This window comes from Centroberyx gerrardi, chromosome 14, assembly GCF_048128805.1.
Source record: "Centroberyx gerrardi isolate f3 chromosome 14, fCenGer3.hap1.cur.20231027, whole genome shotgun sequence".
Taxonomy (NCBI): Eukaryota; Metazoa; Chordata; class Actinopteri; order Beryciformes; family Berycidae; genus Centroberyx; species Centroberyx gerrardi.
The window spans coordinates 22,475,200-22,499,260 of NC_136010.1; the positions used below are offsets into that span (position 1 = coordinate 22,475,200).

The 24,061-nt window shown below is 45.5% G+C and overlaps 1 protein-coding gene across 6 annotated transcripts in view; it reads left to right on the forward strand.

Annotated features, from left to right (window-relative positions):
• Positions 1–10,008: 10,008 nt before the first annotated feature.
• Positions 10,009–24,061, forward strand: part of flna (filamin A, alpha (actin binding protein 280)) — a 49,460-nt gene continuing 35,407 nt past the window's right edge. For 4 of the 6 annotated variants that reach the window (XM_071918709.2, XM_078288014.1, XM_078288013.1 and 1 more), the window contains exons 1-2: positions 10,009–10,370; positions 16,775–17,279. In XM_071918709.2, coding sequence (XP_071774810.2) covers positions 16,910–17,279 — 370 coding nt within the window. In that variant the 5' untranslated portion in view covers positions 10,009–10,370; positions 16,775–16,909. Of the gene's footprint in view, positions 10,389–16,769; positions 17,280–24,061 lie in introns of all 6 variants that reach the window. The other 2 variants (XM_078288011.1, XM_078288010.1) reach the window with 2 other exon arrangements.

Here is a 24,061-nt window from a genome sequence, read left to right on the forward strand (position 1 = left end):
TAATTTGTTCTATTACTCAAACCAGGCACAGCTCTGTGGGAGCTGCAGTGCGCGTCACTGGGATTGTGCAACGCCATCGAGGGGAATTTTCGCTGAGTGGGCATTTGATGCCCATAATGTTGATTAGGAAGTGAAAGTGTAGCGTTGCCACGGAGACCGATGCCCACGTAAACAAAAACAAATAAACAAACGAGTCTGACTCAGTCTTCCCTCTTCTTCCTCCCCTTCTCCCTCATCATTGGTTTTCTCTTCAATCCTTTGGTTAACAAGACGGAGATGGTTAAGTGACCAGATACTATGGGTGGCTCGCTAACAAGCTGACATCATCTAAACATAATGCCAATCAGTTATAGGGAAAGGATCAATTCCCAGTACCCGACCATGTCTGTTGTATTCTGTTATTATCGACCTCTTTCACCTGTTTTTATCCATCTTTTTCTCCCTCTTTGTTGGATCCTGTTTCTGTTTCTCTCACATAATGCTCCCTATATTTCAGCGGTTTTCTCTCTGTCTTTATTCTTCACATCCTCCGTCTCTCTCTCTCTCTCTCTCTCTCTCTCTCTCTCTCTCTCTCCGCTCCCTCTCCCTCTCTCTCTCTGCAGGTCTTGTCTCTACAGGTCTGCATGTCAGGCTCAACTGCCTCAGACATGAGATCATATGATGTCATCCCGGTTCATGCAGAAACAGCCTTCCGATCAGCCTCGCTGAACCCTGAACTCTGTGTGTGTGTGTGTGTGTGTGTGTGTGAGAGAGAGAGAGAGAGAGAGAGAGAGAGAGAGAGAGTGGAATAGGCCTAGGGGTATAGGGTATATAGGATAGGACCCAACAGGAAAAACACCAAGTAGAGTGTGGTAACTTAGATAATCTAATAAGCCAGACATTTATAATAATAAATAATGTAATACAATATAGGCAACTTCCTACCTATTCTATACCTCGTTCCATTCGTGGAGAGGCGTAGAAAGAGAAAGAAAACAAAGAGGGAGGAGAGGCAGCAGAGGAAGAAGAAGGGGAAAAAGAAAGAGGGGATTGAGAGGAGGAGAGAGAAGCGAAGTGTCGAGCCAGAGCAATTGTGCAGAAAAAGAGAGATCACGAGGGTCAGCCAGGGAGAGGGAGAAATGATTTTTTTTAGGCCCTCCTTCTCAGCCTCCCTCCTTTTTTCTCACTGAAAATGGTTTCTGATTTCAGATTCTCTCCCCCCACACAGCGTCATATTCCATGCATCTCACACACACACACACACACGCATGAGGAATGCATCCTTTAGGCTGCTGTTCGTCTGGGCTGACATCATTATTTGTTTCCCTTAACATCTGTTTCCAGTGAATCCAGTCCAGATGCAGGTGAGGGGAACGGGTGTCACCAAATAATTCATCGTCTATTCATGTGGAGAGACGGAATGCCTCCCCCCATACACACACACACACACAGACACACACATGCCTTCAGCAGATGTGAGTCTATGTGTTGTACAGGTATGATTTGTCCATGAGTGTGTGTGTGTGTACAGTACCTGTGTTCTTCTGCACTGGGTGATGTAATGCATATAATTCACTACATGTCACCTGGATGAGTAAGAGGAGCCTCAAAGTAATTCCTAGACACACACACACACACACACACACAGACACACACACACAGATACACTTAGACATACACAGACACGCAGTCGTTCAGACGTAACTGATGAGTCAGTGAGCCACAAAGGTCGCAATGATGTCATCAGGTTTACACAGACACACTACTCTGCCCTTGAGGTGTGTGTGTGTGTGTGTGTGTACAGAAGTGTCTGTGAATACGCACACTGTGCGTGCATCTGCGTGAAGCGTGCCTTTGAGGTGTTGTGGTTTGATTTAGGGAGCGAAAAAAGAGATTTAGAGAGAGAAAGAGAGAGATTTGGAGAGCGCAAAATAGATTTAGATCGAGTAAAAGAGATTTAGAGAGGGAACAAGAGAGATTTGGAGAGAGAGGGGAAGATTTAGAGAGAGAGAGGAGATTTAGAGAGGCAAAGAGAGGGAGGGTGAGAGAGCGAGAGGGAGATCAGTCAGTCATAGCTGCTCTCCCTCTGCATTCCTCCCCCCCTTATATGGACAAAACTACTGGAGCCCATCTCTCCATCTCTATACCACACACACACACACATACACACACACACACACACACAACCCACCAAACTACATACAGCGGGGGTTCTTAATCTTTTTCAGCCCTTGACCCAAATTTAAGAAATGTAATCTTGCCCCAGAATCCAGTCTAATGAAAACATATTGCTCCTCTTGTCATGTGGCCACCCAGCAGAAACTGGCCCGCAACCCGCTTTGCGTCCCAATCCATAACCCAATGCACACTCAAAACACAGAATATGCCATACACACTCATCTCCAGAGTTTGGTGCATGCACTCTCTTCTCCTCTTTTCTATCTCTGCTCATCACCTCCTCTGTTTGTTTGCCTTTCTCTTTCTGCTCGCTTGGCCTGTTTGCCTGCCTGCCGTTCTCAAGCCTCTTCTCTGTTCATAATGTCAGACGAGTGGAAGCCAGCGAGAGGGAGAGAGCCCCGAGAGAGAGAGAGAGAGAGAGAGAGAGAGAGAGAGAGAGACGCCGGTCATGAGGGAATCCAGCAGCGCTCGCTTTTCACAGGAGTCTCATGGGGGGAACGAAAGAGCAAGTCCGAGGAAAAAAACAAAAAAAGGGGAAGAAGGGTAGAAACACAAAGCAGAGAGAGACGGGTTGGAGAGACAGACGGGCAGGCCGAAAGAGATGGAGAGAGACAGAGAGAGAGAGAGAGAGAGAGACAGATAGGCAAACAGAGAGAGGGAGAGAGAGAAAGAGAGAGAGAGGGGAAGGGAGAGCTTACCTTAAAAGGCTGTGTTTGTTGGATGGAGAAGCACGTCCGAGTGTTTAAATGAACTTGTGTACGTGCATTCCCAGGTTGTTAAATGTCCCCCCTCTATATTAACGTGTGTATGTGGGGGGTAAGGTGTGTGTGTGTGTGTGTGTGTGTGTGTGTAGGGTTGAAAGTACTCAGTCAAGATTAACAAGCTTTAGAAAGCAGAAGGCGTCACAGGGGATTTTCTTTGAATTCAGCAGGAGAGAGATCTGGACTTACATCACTTTCCAGTCTGTATCCTAATAATGATGGACGGTTGTGTGTGTGTGTGTGATTGACTTTCAAATGTGTGCATGTATGTGTTTGTGTGAGCGATAGAGTGTCAAGTGTGTATGTGTTTGTGTGTGTGTGTGCCAAAACAACCAGTAGCTACTAGCGTTAGATTCCTGTAGTCTGATTCATTCAACATGGACAGGTCTCCTTTTAAAGACTGTGGATGTGTTGTATTGATACATAACACCCCTGTCGCATTTCAATAACCATTCGGAGCGTGTGAGCACACACACACACACACACACACAAACACACACACACACACAGTCTTACTTAAGTCACTTTTGAGGTATTTACATAGACTTACATTCATTTCCTGGATACTTACCCTAACCCTAACCCATAACCACTACTTGGCTAACCCTAACCCTAACCCTAACCCTAACCCTAACCTTAACCTAACCCTTAACCTAACCCTAACCTTAACCTAACCCTAACCTTAACCACTGACCCAAAAATCAGCTTTTTACCAATTGGGGACACGGCTTTTGTCCCCAGTTGCACAAGCCGTCCCCAATTAACTGGTCTTAAGTCTGGTGTGTGTCCCTGAAAGTGACTTAAGTCATACCCACACACACACACACAAACTGCAGTTATAGGTAGATTGGGTGCCGATCCATGCTACATCTGCAAAAACAATAATTCCACATTTAATGTAACACACTCATACAAAAGTGTGCATGCATACTGCTGATGACATACGCATGCACACACACACGCGCACGCACACACATGCACGCAAACACACACACACACACACACACACACCCTCCTACCCGCTCATCCTCCCTCGACCCCATGTACGCATTATTCAACAGGAACTGAAGATCTGGGAACAGGTCCAAATCTCTCTCTCTCTCTCTCTCTCTCTCTCTCTCTCTCTCTCTCTCTCTCTCTCTCTCGGTTTGTCAGCCTCGCTCTCCCACAGCAATCTATGTCCATGTGTGAGTTTCTTAATATGGCCAGAGAGGGAGTGCAAAGAGAAAGAGAGAGCTGGAAGTTGGAGCAGAGACAGAGTAGCTAAAATGACTTTGTACTTTCTAGAGTCCGTCTATCTTCACTTCTCACTAACTTGTCCAAACCATACCTGCTCAAAAAGTATTTGCAACAAGTTCCTAGTGTTTGTTTTAACCTTCTTTGAGTACCAGGTGGGTGGGGTTTGCCACAGAGGACAATGCAATGAGCGGCAGGTTTAGACAATCACAGGAAAATACATGAAAGGTCAGTTTATTTTACTTCCCTGTGACTGACAACTGACCTGAAACCATCTGAATTGTCCTGATGCAATAAAAGCCCACTCATCTTTCACACAGTGTAGGCTAAAACAAACACCAAGAATTATTTTCACATACTGTTATTGTGGTATGACTTGGGATTTTGTGCACTACACACATAGATAAGGTCAGTGAATTATGTGAAAATCAAAATGTCAAGATGCAATTTTTCTCTATGCAGGATGTGTTTTCTTCAACTGAAATACTCTGCTGTGCTGCATTGTCACATCAAATTTGAGAGATTTGAAGTACTGAAGAGACTCAACCTGATCTGGTTTTGACTTAGACTCTAATTTACATGGACAGGTTTTGGTTTGTTTTGGAGCCGTTTGTGTGTAGTTTGGACCAGGTGAGCTCCAAACTACGTAGCTGTTTTCTGTTTAGTTACCGCGCTGTGCCTTTCGGCTCTCTCTCTCTCTCTCTCACACACACACACACACACACACACACACATCACTTACTCACTGGTCATGCAGGTGAGATATAAAACAAAACAAATAGCTTATCAAAGATCTCACCAAAGGCTGGTTAGAGACTACCACATACAGTATAGCCTGATTACCTCATATAATGTATAGTGTGGGAATAATCAGAGAGGAAACAGACACTCACTTTCCAGCAGAGCATGTATAGACGCACACACACACACACACACACGCACACACACACACACCCATACGGCTGGGCTTTTCCAGCAGGAAACCCCTGCGACAGATATAACACATTTTCCACTGAAATACAGCGCACACATGCACACAACCACACACATGCATGTATGCACACACACACACACGCACACACACAATGCACTTGCAAAGATCTCATTATTCCTGAGGTCCTCCTGACGTCTGCAGTGCGTGTGACTCACAGACGGCCACAGACATCAGACTCTACTGTACAGTGAGTCAGTGTGATTTGGCTGCTTGGCCCGACGGTGTCTTACGAGTTCAAATCCTTACAGTACAGTTTACAGTGCTTGTGGTAAGAGTTGATAGCACATATTAAGTGTATTGAAGGAGTGCATGTGCAGGTGCAGTAGGTGTTTAAGTGTAGGTTTGAGCAAACAGTGACAATGGGCTCTTGTTCCCCGGCAGACTAGCTGTGTTTGCTGTTTTGCTGCTTGTGACGAAGATAAAGGGACAGAGTTTTACAGCTTAACTCAATTCCGTTTGTTGTGTTTTGGCTATTTTTACTTCATAAGTTATATCGTGTGTATTCCAATTCTGCTCCAGCCAGGGATCATCATAAGGCAAAACATCCACCAATATAAACAGAAACCAATTATAATTTCATAAAACCATTGATTTATGCTTTTCCCCTTAAAATTCAAAACCTCACACATCCTTAGATAACTCCGATTCGTTTTATACTACATATCGTGTTATTATACTATGAATTATTATAATGTCAGGCCTAAAACTATATTCTGCAAATGAGTTTAGGTGGTTTATCCTCCACTGTATCCCTGGTCCTGCTGCCATCAGCGATCGCTCACTGTCACTCTGACCCTGCATACATTCTGCCTGTACTCCATCTCTCATTCCTCTTTTCTCATGTGTCGTTTCTGTGCAACTGATTTGTCTGCTTCGGCTGGTCATAAAATATTTCACATGTCTAAATATGGACTCCATTCCATTTAATGAGTAACGTTTTTCCAAATTTACTCCACTTTGTCATATGGGTGCCACTTTTATGTGTGCGAGAGCCTTTGAGTTTGAGTGAGAGCGAGAGATGTAAGGAACGAGACATATTTGTTTAACTACCTGCACGAGGGCTTTAATGTCCTGTTTATAGGCCTAATCTAACTGCTCAGACCTTGTGTCTGAGTGCAATCAGGTCTGCAGTGAGGTAATGTGTGTGCGTGTGTGTGTGTGTGTGTGTGTGTGTGTGGGTGGGTGTGTGCAGCTGCCTTTGTGCATGTGTACATTTTATTAGTATCGGCATGTATGTTTATAGTGAGCGGGAGAGAAAGGGTGAGTGCCCGAAGACCCTCTTAGACCGTCTCCTCCATCGTTTCCACTTAAACAATTTACCACTTTAGCTCCTTAACTGGCTAACAGAGAGGCTTTGTTATGAAGCTGCCCCCGACTCCCTGACTTTAAAACTACTTTCACTGTGATTGTTATTCTCTTTCCCCTTTTACATCTCTCTTTTTCTATCATTAAAGCAGGCTCGGCCTCTGTATCTGTCCTCCTCACTGTCACCACCTCGCTCATTATCTGTCTCTCTGTTTTTCTATCACTATATCACGCCTTTAAACCTTTATACCCACTGTTGCCATTATCACTCACTTTCTCCAGCTTTTTACCACATGCTTTCAATCTAACTCTATCCCCTTATCATTGCTACCAAGTTTAATCACTCATTCAGCTCTTTACTATCAACTATCAATCTCCACCACAGAGGTCCATCACCTCACCTTTATCACATTCTGGATTAAATCAGATTAAACACATATTCACTGTCTCTCTCTCTCCCTCCCTCTCTCTGTGATTTATGTGATTTTCTTTCCTATCGTGCGTCCTTGCGCCCGTAAAGCACAGCAGCCTAGAGGTCAGGGTGGGAGGAGGTGATTCCCAAGGTTTGGAAGAGCGAGCAAGAAGACAGAAAAAAGAAAACAGAATTGAGGAAAACATTAATCAAAGTTTGCTTTCTTAACTCATCTCTCCTACTGCCTCTTTATATCTCTCTCCATCTCCTCCCATTCTCTACCCTGGCTTTCCCACGGCGGCCATTTTGAATTTACGTCACATTCAGGGTAGGAAACTTTACCCAGAAGATTGGCATATAGGCTAGACTAAAACTATGTTACTTCAACCCGTTCTCATTCCCAACTTGTCCGAGAACCTCAGATAGACTTTATCTGATAGACGGTTATCAAAAGCTAGCAATCTCAGGAACAACAACTACAAGGACTGCTTGAATTTAGCAGGAAAGTTAGCAAGCTTACTAGCTAGTTAGCCATAGGTACCTAAGCTAGATTCCGGTAGGTAGTTATAGCAGGAGAAATATATAACTTTAAAATGTGAACCTATATCACTCTGGATGCTTGAGATCCATTTGTTTCTAATGTTTTTCAGTGAGGAATCTGTGAAATGAGAAATGTTCGTCCAATTCTCAACATTTCTATGATGTGCAACTGTAGGACATAGCTGGGCTATCCCACCCCGAGTGTGATTTAAGTTCAAAATGGCCGCCGTGGGGATAAAGTCAATATGTCAATAAGCTCTCTAGTCCCCCATTTCTCCCTCACTCACTCGGTCTCTCCTTTTTCTATCTCCCTCTCATTTCACTCTTACACCCTCTCCAACCTCCAACCTCCAACCTCCCCATCTCTCAGCTGGTTGAGCCTGTCTTCTCTTGACTGTGTTTTCTAATGGAGCAAACTCCTTGGCATCCTCTCCAGCAAGGCTGACCCCTTTATTTCAAACAATTATTTATTGATTGTTTAATGGAACAACGAAACAGATTACAGCTTAAAAATAGCACAGCACAAGGAAGTAGATGAGACGAGACTAAAAAGAAGAAAGTGACATGGCCGACCGCGACGCCAGTGCAGAGCACGGTGGTTGGCTTGGAATTTGACGGAACATCATAATATTTATTTGTCCTGCTTTGTGTATCTTCCACTCAATGAAAAAAAAACGCCTTTTCTTAAACTACGGCTCCAGATGCAAGATGGCACACAGGCCTGCATGTCAAACAGGGTTCCCACATGAAATGACTTTATGTATATGAATATGAAAAATCAAGAGACTATCAGTCATTTGGGTCCCAGGATGTATTAAAAGATTAAAAAACAGGATGAACTCTTTGGTATAAATGTTAACCCGAAAACTGGCTCTATTCTTATGCTAAATCTAATAAATGTGTTGTATTGTATTGTATTATACTCTATAGCAGAGCCGTGCATGTGTGTGTGTGTGTGTGTGTGTGTGTGTGTGCGTGTGTGTGTGTGTGTGTGTTTATCCAACCAATAAGCCTCTGGTGATGTAACTTATACAAGTTGCATAGAGATGATGTCACTGACCGACTGGACGAGCTCAGAACCAGAACAGCAAACAGCTGGATCTAATTAATACAGACCGGTCCAACACACACACACACACACACACACACAGATAAAACTTTACAGCTTGCTTCTCTGTAGCTTAAATGAAGGGGAGTTGAAGGGACGGGTTGATAACTGCAGGTTTTATGGTGCTTTCACAGAGATCCATCACTCCTTCTCTCTGGCCTCCTTCTCCCCATTTCTCCTCCTCCGCCCTCCTCCCCCTTTCTGCCTCCTGTCTGTCTGCCCATTCTCCTCACCATCTTTCTCCCCTCCCTCTGTCTCCTCTCCCTCCCTCTCTACTGCTGCCCTCCTCCCTCACAAAAAAGAAATATAGTGATCCTACAATAAATTTTAGAAGGATATTATACTAATATTGCAGGAAAATCAAATGCCGTATATAATATCCTATAGTAATATTATAGGAATATTATAGTGATACCATAGAAAAAAAAAATACCATAAAGTATGATAATATCACTATAAACTCACTATTGAGTCCCACACACACATTTAAAGCCCTATAGAAATATTATAGGAATTTTATAGTGATACCATAAAGGACAAAAAAATCCATTAAGTATGATAATATTACTAGTATATTCATTATTGAGGACTTCAGACACACTCTACATCACTATAGGAATATCATAGTGTAATCCTAGGAGTATTACAGTGACTTTTCTATTGCCTCCTCCCCTCTTCCTTCTCTCCCCCTCTTCCTGTCCTCCTTCTCCTCTCCCCCCCTCCCTCCCCCCACCCACCCACCCACACACACACACACACACACACACACACACACACACACACACACACACACTCCCTCTCCACCTCCTCTCCTCTCTCCTCCTCCCTCCTTCCTCCCACCAGACTGATGAACTGTAAGTAGAGGGCATAGAGGCCGAACATTCTTGTTCCCTGAGCCAATACTCAGCTGGAGCACGCACACACACACACACACACACACACACAAACACACACACACAGACAAAGCCCCCCTCTCTCTCTGGCGTTGAGTCAGAGCAGGGTTTGACAGAGAAACATGGCTCTCCATGTCCACTGGTCTGCCTGAACAATAACAGATAACAGGAAAGAGACGACAGAGGGTGCTGAGAGATGTGGGGACCTACCAGCGACTCTCTCTCTCTTTCTCTCTCTCTATCTATTTCTATCTCTCTCTCTCTCTCACACACACACACACACACACACACACACACACACACACACACACACACACACATACACACAGAAAGACAGAGAAATTGAATTGAATTGAAAGAAATTGAACTGATTTGAGAGAGAGAGAGAGAGAGAGAGAGAGAGAGAAGGGGGGAGACAGAGAGGATCCATCGGCACCCCCGCAAGGCAAAAAAAAAAAAGATGTGAGGGAGAGATAGGGGCACCCATGGGCCGCTGACATCATACCTTTAAAATCAAGAAGGCGCGGTCATGACGTCACCTCTATAAAAAAAAAGAAGCATAGAGAAAAAGAGAGAGAGGGAAAGAGAGAGAGAGAGACAGAGCAACACCCCCAACCTCCTCTGATACTTTACCACTTTACCAATTAAGGCTCTCACTGCAGAGGAGAGAGAGAGGGAGAGAGAGAAAGAGAGAGAGAGAGAGAGAGACGCGAGAAGGAGAGGTAGAAAAGAGCAAAAGAGCGGAGGGACTATCTCTTTCTTCCTTTTCACCACCAGTACAGCCAATACACCCATTTCCCCCCACCGGGACCGCGCATGGGGCGGGAGGTCCGGGTTGACGGTGCAACACACACTCTCTGAGCAACTTTACGCGCCCCGACTGAGCGGACCGCAGAGACGCACGGACACCGGACACACACCGACCACACACACGCATCAACCTCACAGGCTGCAATACATGTAAGTTCCGACGGTTTGTTTTGTCCTGCTGCAGGCGCGTTGCTGTGTTTTCCATGTTGATAACAGCCTATTGAGGAGATAACGGCTGAGTGATGTTATGCGCTCCTAGATTGTCATTAATCATCAAAACTAGATAACCAGTCGGTGATCATCATGAGGCAAACAATCACCAATACAAACAAAAATCACTTATACTTTGAGAAAAGCATTAATTTGTATCCCTTTATTCTTAAAAAGACCCTATCTTCATATAACATGCACCAGTTTGATGCTACTTTGGATACTGGATACTGTGACTTCATGTCATAAAGTTGTATGTCATGTCAAGTGAGTTTAGGTGGGTGTACCCCCCACTACACCCCTCCTATAGCTCTGTTTTAAAGGCTTGAGTGCCTGTTTGGAGCGGTGGGAGCGGAGTTTCAGAGGCCAGCGGTGCGGGATGGGAGTGGGACACCGGACGGTTCACCGGGTGGGCTGCCGCGGTGCGCCACACCTCACGCACCACTGACTTTTATAATGCATGCTGTCTCTGAGGTCTGGTCTAGACCCTGCCGGGTCGTGTGTTGGTTAGCCAGGCCGCCATACAGCCACATATGATGGTGTTTAGTGTGACATTTAGACGCTGCGGTGGTCAAACATCAAAACATTACGGCAGATGATGTCAGCCTGGAACTATTGTGTTGGGGCTCATCCATCCATCTCACTTCATTCCTAAACACACACACACACACACACACACACACGCACGCACATACACACACACACACGCACGCACATACACACGCACACACACACACGCCGCGGCAGCAGCAGGAGCAGACTGAAGCATCTCCCCGGTATTATAATTAGGGGCTCCACACCAAATATGGTAAAACACGGACACTGTCCTGTGCTCGAGCTGAGCTTTACCGGAGGGGGCGAGTGGTGGCCGCGTGCGCCCTCCGCCGCCGGGAACGGGTCTCGCACCCCCAGGCGTGCGATGCGCGCGCACGCACTACACGCACTCCCACATGGGCCGCTCACACGCTGTGACTTGGTTCATGCTCAGGAGGATCTACACATTTAGTAATCACAGGTCTCCACTCATAAAAACGATAGTAGCTTAATTTAGTTTCAGCCATGAACAGATTTAAGAATAATCTCATTAGTTCTGGAGTCTTGTGCATAAAGTTTCCTGATCTATCTAAAAATAAGGTTATATGGTCATGTGACCGGACCAGTGATTGTAAACCATAATCAGGTTAATCTTAGGTATTTTACGCATACAGATCTAGACTGCTGTCCTGAGTTTTATGAATGCCTCCAGTGGCACACATGGCAGCTAAAATAAGTATATGGAAACAAGTTTGATTGTAGTGACAGCTGCCACCAGCCTCCTCCTCGTCTTTGCCCTCCACTGTCCTTTCTTCTGTATCTTTTTCATTTGTTTGGTGAGGAGGAGAGAGATTGAAGCAATGGAATGTGTTGTTTATATTCCCAAAGTGAATATAACCTGTAGATCAGAGGTTTCCGATGTTTTCTGGCAGGTGACTTCATACTGAGGTCATACAATTCCCATAAACCCATCATAATCAGATTTTAGGTTACTGATGTTTACTGTACCCCACATGAGCCTGTAAGCCTGACAATGAGTTTGAAAAAGACTTATCACGACTTCTTATTCTCTCACTAATGCAATAACACTTCACTATTGGCACTGATGTTACTACTTCTAATAAAGACGATGAAGACAGTGATGAAGATCATGAAGAGGACAAAGACCAGAAGGAGGCTGCTGGTAAAGACAGTGTGAGCAGTAGAAAGTTAGGCTAATTGTGTCCTTATTTGACATACTGCCTGGCCTATATTTTCACCTACCCAGTGCCACTGAAACACACACACACACACACGCTCTCTCTCTCTCTCTCTGCAGCAAAGCACAAAGCTGTAACTTTGCTGTAATCTGTGCGGTTCACTTTCTCTCACTACTGTAAATGTGTGTGTGTGGGCGTGTGTGTGTGTGTGTGCTGTGGTTAACGGCCTTGTGTGCAGTGTTCATCTGACTTCCTCTGCTCAGTTCTGCTCTGCTGGGCTTGCGGCTGATGGGGTGTGGTGGGCGATGATGAGAAGCTATTGGTATCTGCATGGCTGGCACAGCAGCAACAACAGTATCAGTGGAACAGAGGAGAGAGGGACAGTTTGGCTATTACTGTTCTGTAATGTCAACAACAGTCTATCTAATCTAATCTGACGTTGTCTAATGTAATATCTAATCTTCACCAGATCAGCATTACATCACCAGCATTACAGCTATTCATTCATAGTAGTTTTTCATAGTTTCCTCTGGTGAGAAGTTGTATAGTATCAAAACAGCACTTCTACTCCGTCTAATTGCTCTCAAAAAAATCCCCTCTGTCTCTCTCCTTAGCCCTGACACTTTCACCCTGACCTTTGCACTCCTCATTATTGGTTGCTTGTACTTTTGTTGATCCAGGAACTGAAGCTTATTCTACTGTTACACCCATTGCAAGCATCAGCTAAATGCCTAAAGTGTCAATGTGCAATGACAGTAATTGCACAATAACAGCACAGGATTCGTTCCTCAGCGCCCTGCTCACCCTTGATTTGGGCTAGGTTTCCCCAAACCTTATTGGTACTAAGGCCTTTCATCACTGGCGTAGGCTCAAATGGAAAATTATGTCAGTAGTCAGTAGGAAGCTTCTCTTTGCCCTTTGAAACCGATGTGGAGGAGGATCTACACATCAGCTCTTGTCATGTCAGTGCCAAGCCATAGACCTCCAGGATCAAGTACAGAGCTGAATTTGTATTCCCATTATCCAATTAGGTGAGCTTGTTACAGTGCATGGGGTTACTTACCAGTCATACAGGCAAAGCAGAGGAGATGACTGGAGGGGGAAGTAAGAAGAGGAGATACATTAAGAGGAGAGAAGGGGAGAGAGGAGCAGAGCAAAGCAATGAGAGAAGAGCCAAGGTGAAGAGATGGCATGACAAGAGCGGAAGAGGAGGTAGAAAGCCGAGGGGGGAGAGGAAAAGAGGGAACGTGAAGGAGAAAGCAGGAAATTAGAAGAAGGAGAGGGGGAGAAAAGAGGAGAGAGGAGTATGCGGACAGAGTGCAGAACCATAAATCATCACTAGAGTGCGCCAAAAGACAAGGCAGAGGTATGAGTTCAGTCCTCGGATATCGAGACGTTTTCTTTATGTGTCCTAGGACAAATTCCAGTCAGACAATAGGGGCCTGTGAAGGGCACAACACAGTGAATATGAGACGTTTGCACCAACTTCAACCGCTTTCACTGACTTGCAGGCAGCAGTGTGTTGCGCTGTCTGAAGTTCAATACGATTCAAAACACTAGAAGATTTTCCAGTGCCAATAACTGCTCCTATGGCAGGTTATCCATAAATATATGACTATGTAGTGTGTGAGGAACATGGGTGATCCCCTCTAACAGGAAAACAGCCTTAGGATAATCCACTTTATAATATAATTTCTATGTCACTGTATCCATCCACTTACTTACAGTCTTTTGCTGTATCTCTATGTGCCTAATTTCTTCTCCTTTTTAATATGTTCTCTGTCTTAGTTTTCACTGCTAATCTGTCTTGTTCTCCTCCCACAGCATTCATAGCTTTTAGCTTTAATTAAGGTCAATACCTGTAGTGTACTGAGGCAAGATTGTACGTAATGAAAGTTGTGAAATGCAGCAGATTATGCATCTAGGGACCAGAGTTGAATTGCTTAAAACTGCCTAAGTCTATTGTTCCATTGTTTTTAAATGGCCCAGTGAATGCAAAAGCACGCCGGTGCTGGATTGTGTGTGTATGTGTGTGTGTGTGCGTGTGTGTGTGTGTGTGTGTGTGCGTGCATGTGTGTGTGTGTGTGTTACGTTAATAGGGTTCTTTTATTGGGGGGTTATTAAGGCGGGGGGTTGCAGGGTTGTTATGGGGGTGTGGGGAGGGCATTCTTCAGATTCTCCCTCGACCAGATGCACACGCACGCACGCACACGCATGCACGCACACACACACACACACACAAAGGGAAAGCATTCTTAGATGGCTGCCGGCCACACTGTGGCTCCTGGCACTGAGCTCCTTATTTAGTCAAAGCTGCAGAGTCGCATCTCCCCCTGTCTTTACAGCCACTGCTGGTCTGTTAGCCGAACTCACAGACAGAAACATCTAGAACGATCTCAGCTCGCTGCGTGTTGAGATAAACAAATGAGATTAAATTACTTGATCATCCTTGAGCTTCCTCAGAGATGCTTACAAAATTTGATTAACAAAATAGATATTTAGCTATGTTTCCCTGGGGCTTCCTGCTGGATTAGTGACAGAGGGAGCGGACTGTGCGAATCTGCATCATGACCTTTGTCCTGTGGTTCTCTAAAGCAGAAATATCTTCAAAATAATCCTAAACATACATCTGTGATGTATGGAGGGAAACTTGAGGAAAGGTGTCCTTGTCAACACAAATTATGAAATACACACTCCTCATGGATAGAGATTTTAAGGAAAACATGAGAAGAAACACAGATTCACCACCCCACCATTACTACATTTTGAGAAAATGCCTGCTGTTGACGTCTATATAACCTGTCATAAAACACACAATTTGTCATGAGTATAGCGCATACTTAGTGTATGATCTCATCTGGCTGTTTGGGCAGTATAGTACAGCTGAGAGACAGAGGGGAGGTGGGTGAGGCTGGCGTCTAGACACACTCACTGTCTGGCCCATCTGCACTACGACCTCTTTGGAGATAAGACTCTACACACAGCATGATGTCACACAAACTGACACACACACACACATATGCGCACACATATGCAGACATGTGCACAAACACAAACAACCATACACCCATGACCTTATGAGGATTGACTGATGCCCCTCCCCCTCTGGATATCTCCCAGCTGAAGTCATGCCTGGAAGAGTGCGTTTGTCCGCGTCTCATACACAAATATTTATTTCACTGCGGCCTGGGACCCATGACCTCCGCCTTCCACAAGAGCACTTGATCGCCTCATACAGACCCACGGGTGCAGCTAGGAACTCTGGGTCCCCAGTCAGTGGGCCCTCCCACCCCAGTACCTCTAGTACAGGATCACCTTGCCTCTCTGAAGGCCCTCTCCAGCTTGGAAAATGATCCCCTCTTCCCCCAATAGCGGCACCCTTGTGTTGAATCCTTGAGCAATTACTTTGACAAATGATGGATGGAAACAAATGAGGGGGATTAAGGATAATTGTGTGTTTCTTAAATTGCTTGTTCATTTCAAAATTTGAAAAATATTAAGGGTTGCTTCAATGCGAGAGCACAATTTGTGGGCTAGTTTCTTTTTTGTCGTTTTGTTTAAGGATTACGAGACAGAGAGAGAGAAAGAGAGAGAGAGAGAGAAAGAAAGAAAGAAAGAAAGAAAGAAAGAAAGAAAGACAGAGAGAGAGGAGGGGTTGTGGTATGAAAGTCCCCAGATATTTCTGATCCCTCAGGGCAAATCAGGCAGCTAGAATGTGGGAGTGTCTTCCCATCTACCCCTCAGGTAATGTATATACAGGTAGAAAAGAGCCCTGGGCAATGGTGTGTGTGTGTGTGTGTGTGTGTGTGAGAGAGAGAGAGAGAGAGAGAGAGAGGAAAAGTGGCAAAATGTGTTTTAGAACATAGTGAGCATGATTGCTGATCAAGTTTTCTCAGTGTTGCTGTTAAAGGTTTGACCTTGTTTGCAGTCTGCAGACACAGCAGCATCTGTTATCTTTTAGGCAAACATGAAAAAGGCTAAAACACACTTTATTCAGGGTCAGTCATCTGCAAGTAAAGCACATTTGCCCCACTTATTTCTGTGATCCGGGCTGCTTTCCCAGTGGTTAGAGCTTGGTATAAGTTGGTATGGGTTTGTGGCTTGGATGTACACCGCATCAGTGGTTCCCAAAGTTTGGTCCGGGGACCTCTGAGGGTCCTTTAGGGGTTTCCAGGGGTCCACAGCAGAATGAGGAATAGTTAAATTATACTGTTATTTCAGTCACTAACCTGATTTATCCCAATGACAGAATGTATAAGGATGACTATGTTAATCTTGCCTTTACTTCTCCAGTTACCTCCCTTCTCACAGTAGAGACAGGCATGTCAGTATTAAATCGTAAATAACTTCACAATAAGTTCACTGGGACACAACTTATCAAATATATGAAAAGTTTTGGGAATATCATTGCTGCTTCATTGTTTATGAGCGAGGAAAACACTTATCCTGCACTCAACATGTCATGAACTGTTTCTATTCAAAATGACTCCCTTTTTTCCTTTCCAGTGCCATAAACGCCTACTTTCTTTGCGAAATCACTATCTCCAGGCTATAACTCTCACTCTCTCATGCTCACTCCTTTCTTTCTTTCTCTTTTCTCTCTCTTACAGACAAGGGGGAAAACTTCAGAGAGAGAGAGAGAGAGAGAGAGAGAGAGAGAGAGAGGGAGCGGCCCTGCAAAGTTGAGCAGACTCCACCCTAAAAAAAATCCAGCCAGCCAGCGAACGGAGAGACAGCCGAGACGATAAAAATGAGTGGTTCCCACCCCCGGCTCCACCAGAGCGCCGCGCCCGCTCCCAACGCTCTCTCCCCGGACAAGGACGCAGAAATGCCCGCCACGGAGAAGGACCTGGCCGAGGACGCGCCATGGAAGAAGATCCAGCAGAACACCTTCACCCGCTGGTGTAACGAGCATCTGAAATGCGTCAACAAGCGGATCGCCAACCTGCAGACGGACCTCGGGGACGGGCTGCGGCTCATCGGGCTCCTGGAGGTCCTGTCCCAGAAGAAGATGTTCAGAAAGTACAACCAGAGGCCCACCTTCCGCCAGATGCAGCTGGAGAACGTGTCGGTGGCCCTGGAGTTCCTGGACAAGGAGAACATCAAGCTGGTGTCCATAGGTGGGTCCCATCAGCCCCTCTAGACTCTGCAAAACCATGTTGTGTGCAATGAATGAGTGCCAGTAGTGTGTGCGACTGCTTCAGATGAAAGGGCGTGCATTGTTGGTCAGTGTAACCCATCCGCACCCGCTACAGGTGGCTCCCTAGTGGGTTTCCATCCATTCTTCTGTCTGCTCTTGTGCATAGGCTACATGCTTGAATTTCTGGAAGAAACCCAGTGGAAACGAGCAGAGTAATAGCTGAACTGGGCTGCGTTGTCATAGAGGGACACGTTTTTTAAAGCACAGCGCATATAAACGTGGATGTAGCTGCTTTTGCGCGTTCATTTTACGCAGAGCCGCTGACAGCAACTCGCAGAGTAGCGGAATAAAGTTGAACAATGTTGTTGCTGCGCGTTCCCTAGAAGAAATACAAATCGGTCGCCCAGTAAGCGAAAAATCACGCGCGAGTCCACAGTTTTCCTCTGTGAACGAGCTTTAAATAAGCCTACGGTAAAGTTACCAGCGTTGATAACTTTAGCGATTGTGTTTTGTATAAGAAACTAGGCGTTTTCTGGTTCGCTGGTGTCCAGGGGCGCAGCGCTTTGTCTCCGGCTGTCCAGATTTGAGGCGGGTTGTTTTCTGGGGGGGCCCAGGCTTTCTGTGTTCCCCTGCCGCTTGGGTCGGGCTGGGCCGGGCCGGGCCGGGCCGAGCCAAACTTTGTGGGCCAGGATGTAGTTCAGGCCTAGTAGGCGAGGAGAGCTGATCCTGAAACACACACACATACACACACACACAGGCCTATTGTCTGTGCTGGGCCAGGCTGGGTCTCCGCAGCGTTAGACACTACTTGGCTCACACTTGGTGACATAAACTGGTAGGTTTTAATGGGCTTTGCCTACATGCAGCTGCCTGCCTGCTCATAACACCGGAGTGATTTTGCAGTTGTTTATGTGACTGCCAATGACATAAAATCATTTTCTGCTGAGCGGATCATAACTTCTGTCTCTGACTTAGAGTTGAATGAGTACATATTATGTAATGGCATATCATAGTAGAATAGATTGTGTTCAGATTTTAACATTCCTCCCTACACAGAAGAGGAGACCACATCACAGCAGTGAATGAGTGGCTCTCTAGTAGCTCCCAAACCGGGGTCAAAAGACGCTCAAGAGTCCTTGAGGGTGTTGTAGGCGGTCCCAAGTTCAATTTCACTATTTCACCCACTAGGAGAGATTGTGTAAGAATGTCTATAATGATCAGAGGTTTCACTCCCACTGTTATCACCCTGCCTACAATAAAGACAGACAACAAAGCTCTTCTTACATGGGTCCCTGTGACAAAACCTTTACCAATAGAGTGTTACAAAAAGTTAGGTAGCCGTCCCTCTAACTGACTGAGTCGCTGAGTATCTATGAATCAGACATGAGTCCCAGTCATCCCCGGGGGCATGTCGGCTTCAGTGCTTGCTTCATGATTTCTACAGAGATGTTGCCGGTCTAAACCACGTACTGCAGAGGGGACTGCACAAAAGGAACTTATGGGCGCAAAATAGATGTACAGCTGCACAGAGAGGAACAGGCGCGGCTGCTTTGGTTAGATTAGATCAGTAGAGATCGTGTTGGTATCATTGTCATGCCACATGCTCTGTGTGTGTGTGTGTGTGTGTGTGCGGTAGGACTCGGGTCCGTACGTGTAACTGTGTGTGTCTGATTATTCATGAACTCATGGACGCTACATATAAGATGCCACCTAATGTTCCTGGCAAATGTGTGTGTGTGTATGTGTGGGTGGGGATGGGGGATGGGGGGTGGGGCAGATTCCCAGCACTCCTGTCATCTTTCGGTCTTTTTGTCTGCCTCCAGAAATGTGTTTGTTTCCTTTTCTATTTTAGGATTTCAGTTTTTGAGCCACACAACTCCCATTCATTTCTAAAGGGAGATTACTTTTCCTGCTTTGTGTGTATTCCTGATCACACTCCTGCTGTGCTGACTGTGTGTTTTAATTAAACAGTGCCCTCCTGGCATTCAGACTGCGGTGCCAGGCGCTGATGACCCATCCCGGTCAGCACTGTCTGTCTGTCTGTCTGTCTGTCTGTGCCTCCCACTGACTCACCCTCACCCCTTTTGAGTCATTTAATCTGGAGATGAGTTGGGAGCCCGCTCTCCTCTTCTACTTCCTCCTTTCACTGCGGAAAATGGACACACCCAGCCAGCAACCCTCACCACAAATTACTAAACTGCCATCAGTGCTCAGCATGATGCATGAGGTCTCTCTCTCTCTTTGGTTTGAAGCTCTTGCTGTCTTTCTTTCTGTCTTTTGTGTGTTTTTCTTTCAGCAATTTTCTTCTAAATCTTGAACTTTCTTTCCACTACATTCTGCACTCCAACTTATTTTCTCAGTAAATGAGTTTTGTTGTTTTTCTTTAGCTAAGAGCACTTGTGCTTCTATATCTGTCGCTCTTCTGTCCCTTTATTCCTTCTTTGTCTGATGTCTGCTCTCTCTGTTTGAGAGCCCTGCACAGAGGATTTGGGCAGGTTGTACTATAGGCTCCATGTTTTGATCTAGAATTAAGAAGTATTGGCGAGTATTGATATGCATCAGTGCCCACCATAACATTCAGATAACGGTCAGATGCCCAACAATAACAAGCCAGTAATATTCTCCACTCCACAAGCAAGCAAGGTACCTAGCAATGGCCTTGGAGCTGCACTGTAGAGCTAACATGATTATCATGAAAAGTACAATGGCCAATGGCTCAGTTTTGTGCAAATGAGCATCACTCGCATGAGGGTTGAATTATTATTTGATATAGGTCCATCTTCTGTTCTGGGTTTGATTGCTCAGGTCTGGCACAATAGGATCAATCAGATTGTGACTAAATTGCAAAACCCGTCTGTCCATATTTCCATTTAAGCAGACTGAAACAAGTTGTTGGTGTAACTTAGAGGATCTCAGTAGTTAAGTAATGCAGCTCTGTCCACCCCAACAGGTAATCTCTCTGTGCAGCTTTGACACAAAACCAAACCTCACATGACCTGGCACCAGGCAGTAGGCACATGATTACTGATAAATCCACACGAGAACCCACATGTATTGAGTCAATAGCTTGATTCATGAGTGACGAGGCTGCCACCTAGCCGGCAGTGGCGTGAATGAGGTGAGAAATTCACTGAGTGGCACTGATTGAATCAAACAGACTGAAGCTCATTTATCCCTCATGCTGTCAAGATAACAGATCAACTCTCTGTCTCCATTTCCCTGGTCATTCAGTCTTCTGCTCTCTCCAGTCTTCATTTTAATGTGTCTTGCATGTGTTTGTTGTGACTTTGTTTTCTGTTGTACGCCTTCCTGCAAACCAAATTTCCCATTAGGGACAAGGTCAAAGAGAGAAACAGACAATGATGACTTAAAAGCAAGGTGTGTGAGTCTCTGTCATGCATGTGTGTGTGTGTGTGTGTGTGTGTGTGTGTAATGGCTGATCGGTGGATGAGTGTGTTGTTAGGTATGCCAGAGTTGTTCTACCAAGTTGATTTATTTCGTCTATAAAGCTGAGGCTCTGTCAGGACATTTCTGCTTTGCTCTGTTCACTCGGGGAGAGGAATGTGTGTGTGTGTGTGTGTGTGTGTGTGATGGGATTCAGGAGAGTGTGTTAGGACTGTTTGTGTGCATATTCCACTGTGCCCATCGCTCCCATGTTTGGACAAGTTTAATCATTTCACTTGGCATCATCTGGGTGAATGTTCATCTTAGCATGTTCATCTTGCCATGTTCATCTGTGTGTGTGTGTGTGTGTGTGTGTGTGTGTGTGTGTGTGTGTGTGTGTGAGCTTTAACACACACTGGTGGTTCAGCAGAATAGGACTAGGTGACCATCTTACTAATCAGTTAAAGTTGCTCTTTGTGGACAAGTGAATGCCTTGTCAGCTTCTTGTCAGCAGCATCTTCACTCAGCAGCCCAGCCCAGTGGGATTTTAAGACCTTTCATAACACTTGATCTGTACTTGACTGAGCCTGCATCGCTCAGTGAAAACAATAAGATGGCAGTAATAGTGCCAGACTCTCCCCGTCAAGTCATCCACAGGCAGGATGTGAAATAAACTGAGCTATGGTGCAACTCTGTACCTGGCTGCTCTCTGCACACAGGTTGAGACAGAGGCCTGTTTGGCAACAACCAGGCTGTCTCCACCTGTTATGTAATGATGATATGTGTTATATACTGCTGAAAGGAATGGAAACAAGGAGACAAATCGGCTCAAAAGTGTTGATGCTTCCAACATTACCCAGTGCTGGTGTAAAACTAGCCTTAGAATAAGACCACTGACCTGGATGAGCTGGTTTTAGTCATGATGGATTACATTGTCAAGGGTGCCGGGGGGTGACACTGATTCACCATGACTGTGTATAGCTGCAGTGACTTGCATGGGTCTATTAGATTGGACCAGCTAGACTCAGCAAGATGTCCCAGATGAGTGCGTGTCCGACTGCCCCCGCTCTGTTTGGCTCAGCTCGATGCAGAGATGAAGGTTTGCAATTTCAGCGGGACTTTTGGTTCAATAACAACCCAAATGTACACTAACAAAGGGGGGAAATCTTTCCAAGAATCAGACTCTAGAGGCGAATCCCAGGTCCACCCACACCTCACTGCCTGGGTTGTTCACTGTTCATCACTTTGTGGATCTTCAGGCAAAGGCACATGCGATGCACTCGTGATGATGCGAGTTTGACTGCACATCCTGACCAATGTCGTGTCAGTCAGATTAACTTTACCACAGCTGCTCGATCTGAGCATGAGTGACCATTAAGGAATGAATAGCAGTGAGACAACAGTCTGACATACCTGTTGGGTTTAAACCACATGACTATAGAATTATAGGCCCAAAGAGAGTTAGTCAGGGTCCCTGTAAAGCCTGAGGCTGGTGATATGCAATGTTTGGGCAGGGTAGATGGGCAACTTTCCCAGCAACAGGCAACAAAGCAAGTAAAAAAAAATGTATTCAAATATTTCCTTGAAAGTAGATGTTCCTATGTGATTAAAGCAACGGTGCTATAAGGCAACTCCTCGAACACTGTTTCCCCAGTTGTTCAAAAAGCTGTCCTTTACTGTAACAGCAGCTACAGTCATCAGATAATATAAATGGGATATAAATGTATATTTCCATTGTTTACTGAAAGTCTGCAGGGATGTCATATTGCATGAAATGTAATCATAGGTTTTCAGAAACAAGATAAAAGTGAGTGTGTGTGTGTGTTTGGTGGAGGGGGTGCGGAGAGGAATGTTGGCCAAAGAGTGCGATAACAGGGAGTGTGGAAGCCAGCGGGTTTAGCCTCTCCGTCGGGTTAAAATGGATCACTTCCTGCCAGCTCATTATCATTAGCATAACTTCCTGTCTGCACAGGCGAAAGGAGCCTGGTCAAGTGGATACTGAGGATTAGCAGAGTGGGCATTCCCATTCAGCACAATGGCATTCAGGCTATTACATTACATCACAGGCTTGGAAACGTGCCCTTACACGCCGTGCCTCATGTTCCAGCTCAACAAGGGAGACAGAGGAGGCATAAAATGTCATTTTTCTTTACCTTTTTCCCACAAATATATAGTTATATAAGTAAAATTTGCATATTTAATACTACCAAAGGTGCCCCACCCACCTCTTCCCCACTGAAACTGCCCCTTGCTGATACAATACAATGATACACTTAATAATATGCTTTCCTATAACAAGGTTTTTTACACTGCCGAATCAAACAAGCAGAACTTGGCTGACCTCAGCTAAACTCATCTGGTTGAACTTTTCTGGAACTGTCCTGGAAAGGATGATTATTTGGTTTTTCCGTCTGCACTGGTATTATTATGTTAGAAGATTTTGCCTACAAACAATGATTTTTTTTTTTTCTCTGCCAGAAATATGTCTGGAGGGCTTTTTCTTTTCCGAACTTGAATCATTTTTGCCAGGCCAAAAAGCATCAATCAGCAGGAAAGTCAAACTCTGCTCTTCTGGTAGGTCGTTGCTCTCGGACGCTTCCAGGAAACGAACCCCTGATTAAAGCCACGTGGTATTAAACCTCCTCATTCATCACTTTACCCATGTCCTCTTCTCACCTCCTCTGCTCCCTCATCCCCCTCTCCCACACGACTCCGAGAGCCTATCCCTTCTCGCCGCTCCCTGTCCTCTTCGTCTTTTCCTCCTTTATTTCTGCCCTAGCCTATCCCCTTCCATCCTCATTTTTTGTTTTGGGCCTATCCCGTCTCCTTACTTGAATGAACATATCTCGGCCTATCCTCGACAGGCGCTGTTGTCAGTGTGGGCTTTAAAAATGTCCCACACAGCACTTTTCTCTGCCTTTCTCTTTTCTTTCTCGCCCCTCCACCCCCCTCTCTCTCTGCCTCTGCCTCCTTTCCCCTGTCCTGTCCTCCCTCCTCCCTCCTCCCTCTGTCTGTAACCAGAGCCCAGGGAATGGGTGGGCTGCCAAGATCCAGTTTGCTTCTGCCCTTTTAAGGCTAAAAAACCAGGAGGAACTTTTCCAGCGGAGGGAGTGAAGAGAGGGAGAGCGGAGGGAGGGAGGGAGGATGACTGGAAGGAGCAGAAAGGAAGAGGAGGAAGTGTAGTAGCTCTAGTGTGGCTTGTCGGAGCTAGAGAGGGGAAGAGGGAGGTGGGAGAGGCGGGAGGGAGCGGGACGTCCAGGTTAAGGCTTTTGAGCCTTGGGATGTTGAGGCTTCAAGTCGAATTCATGTTGTAAGGCTAAGGTGATAGTAAAAGATCTTTAGGATGAGGAATTTGTCTGCTTTTTTTTATTATTCATT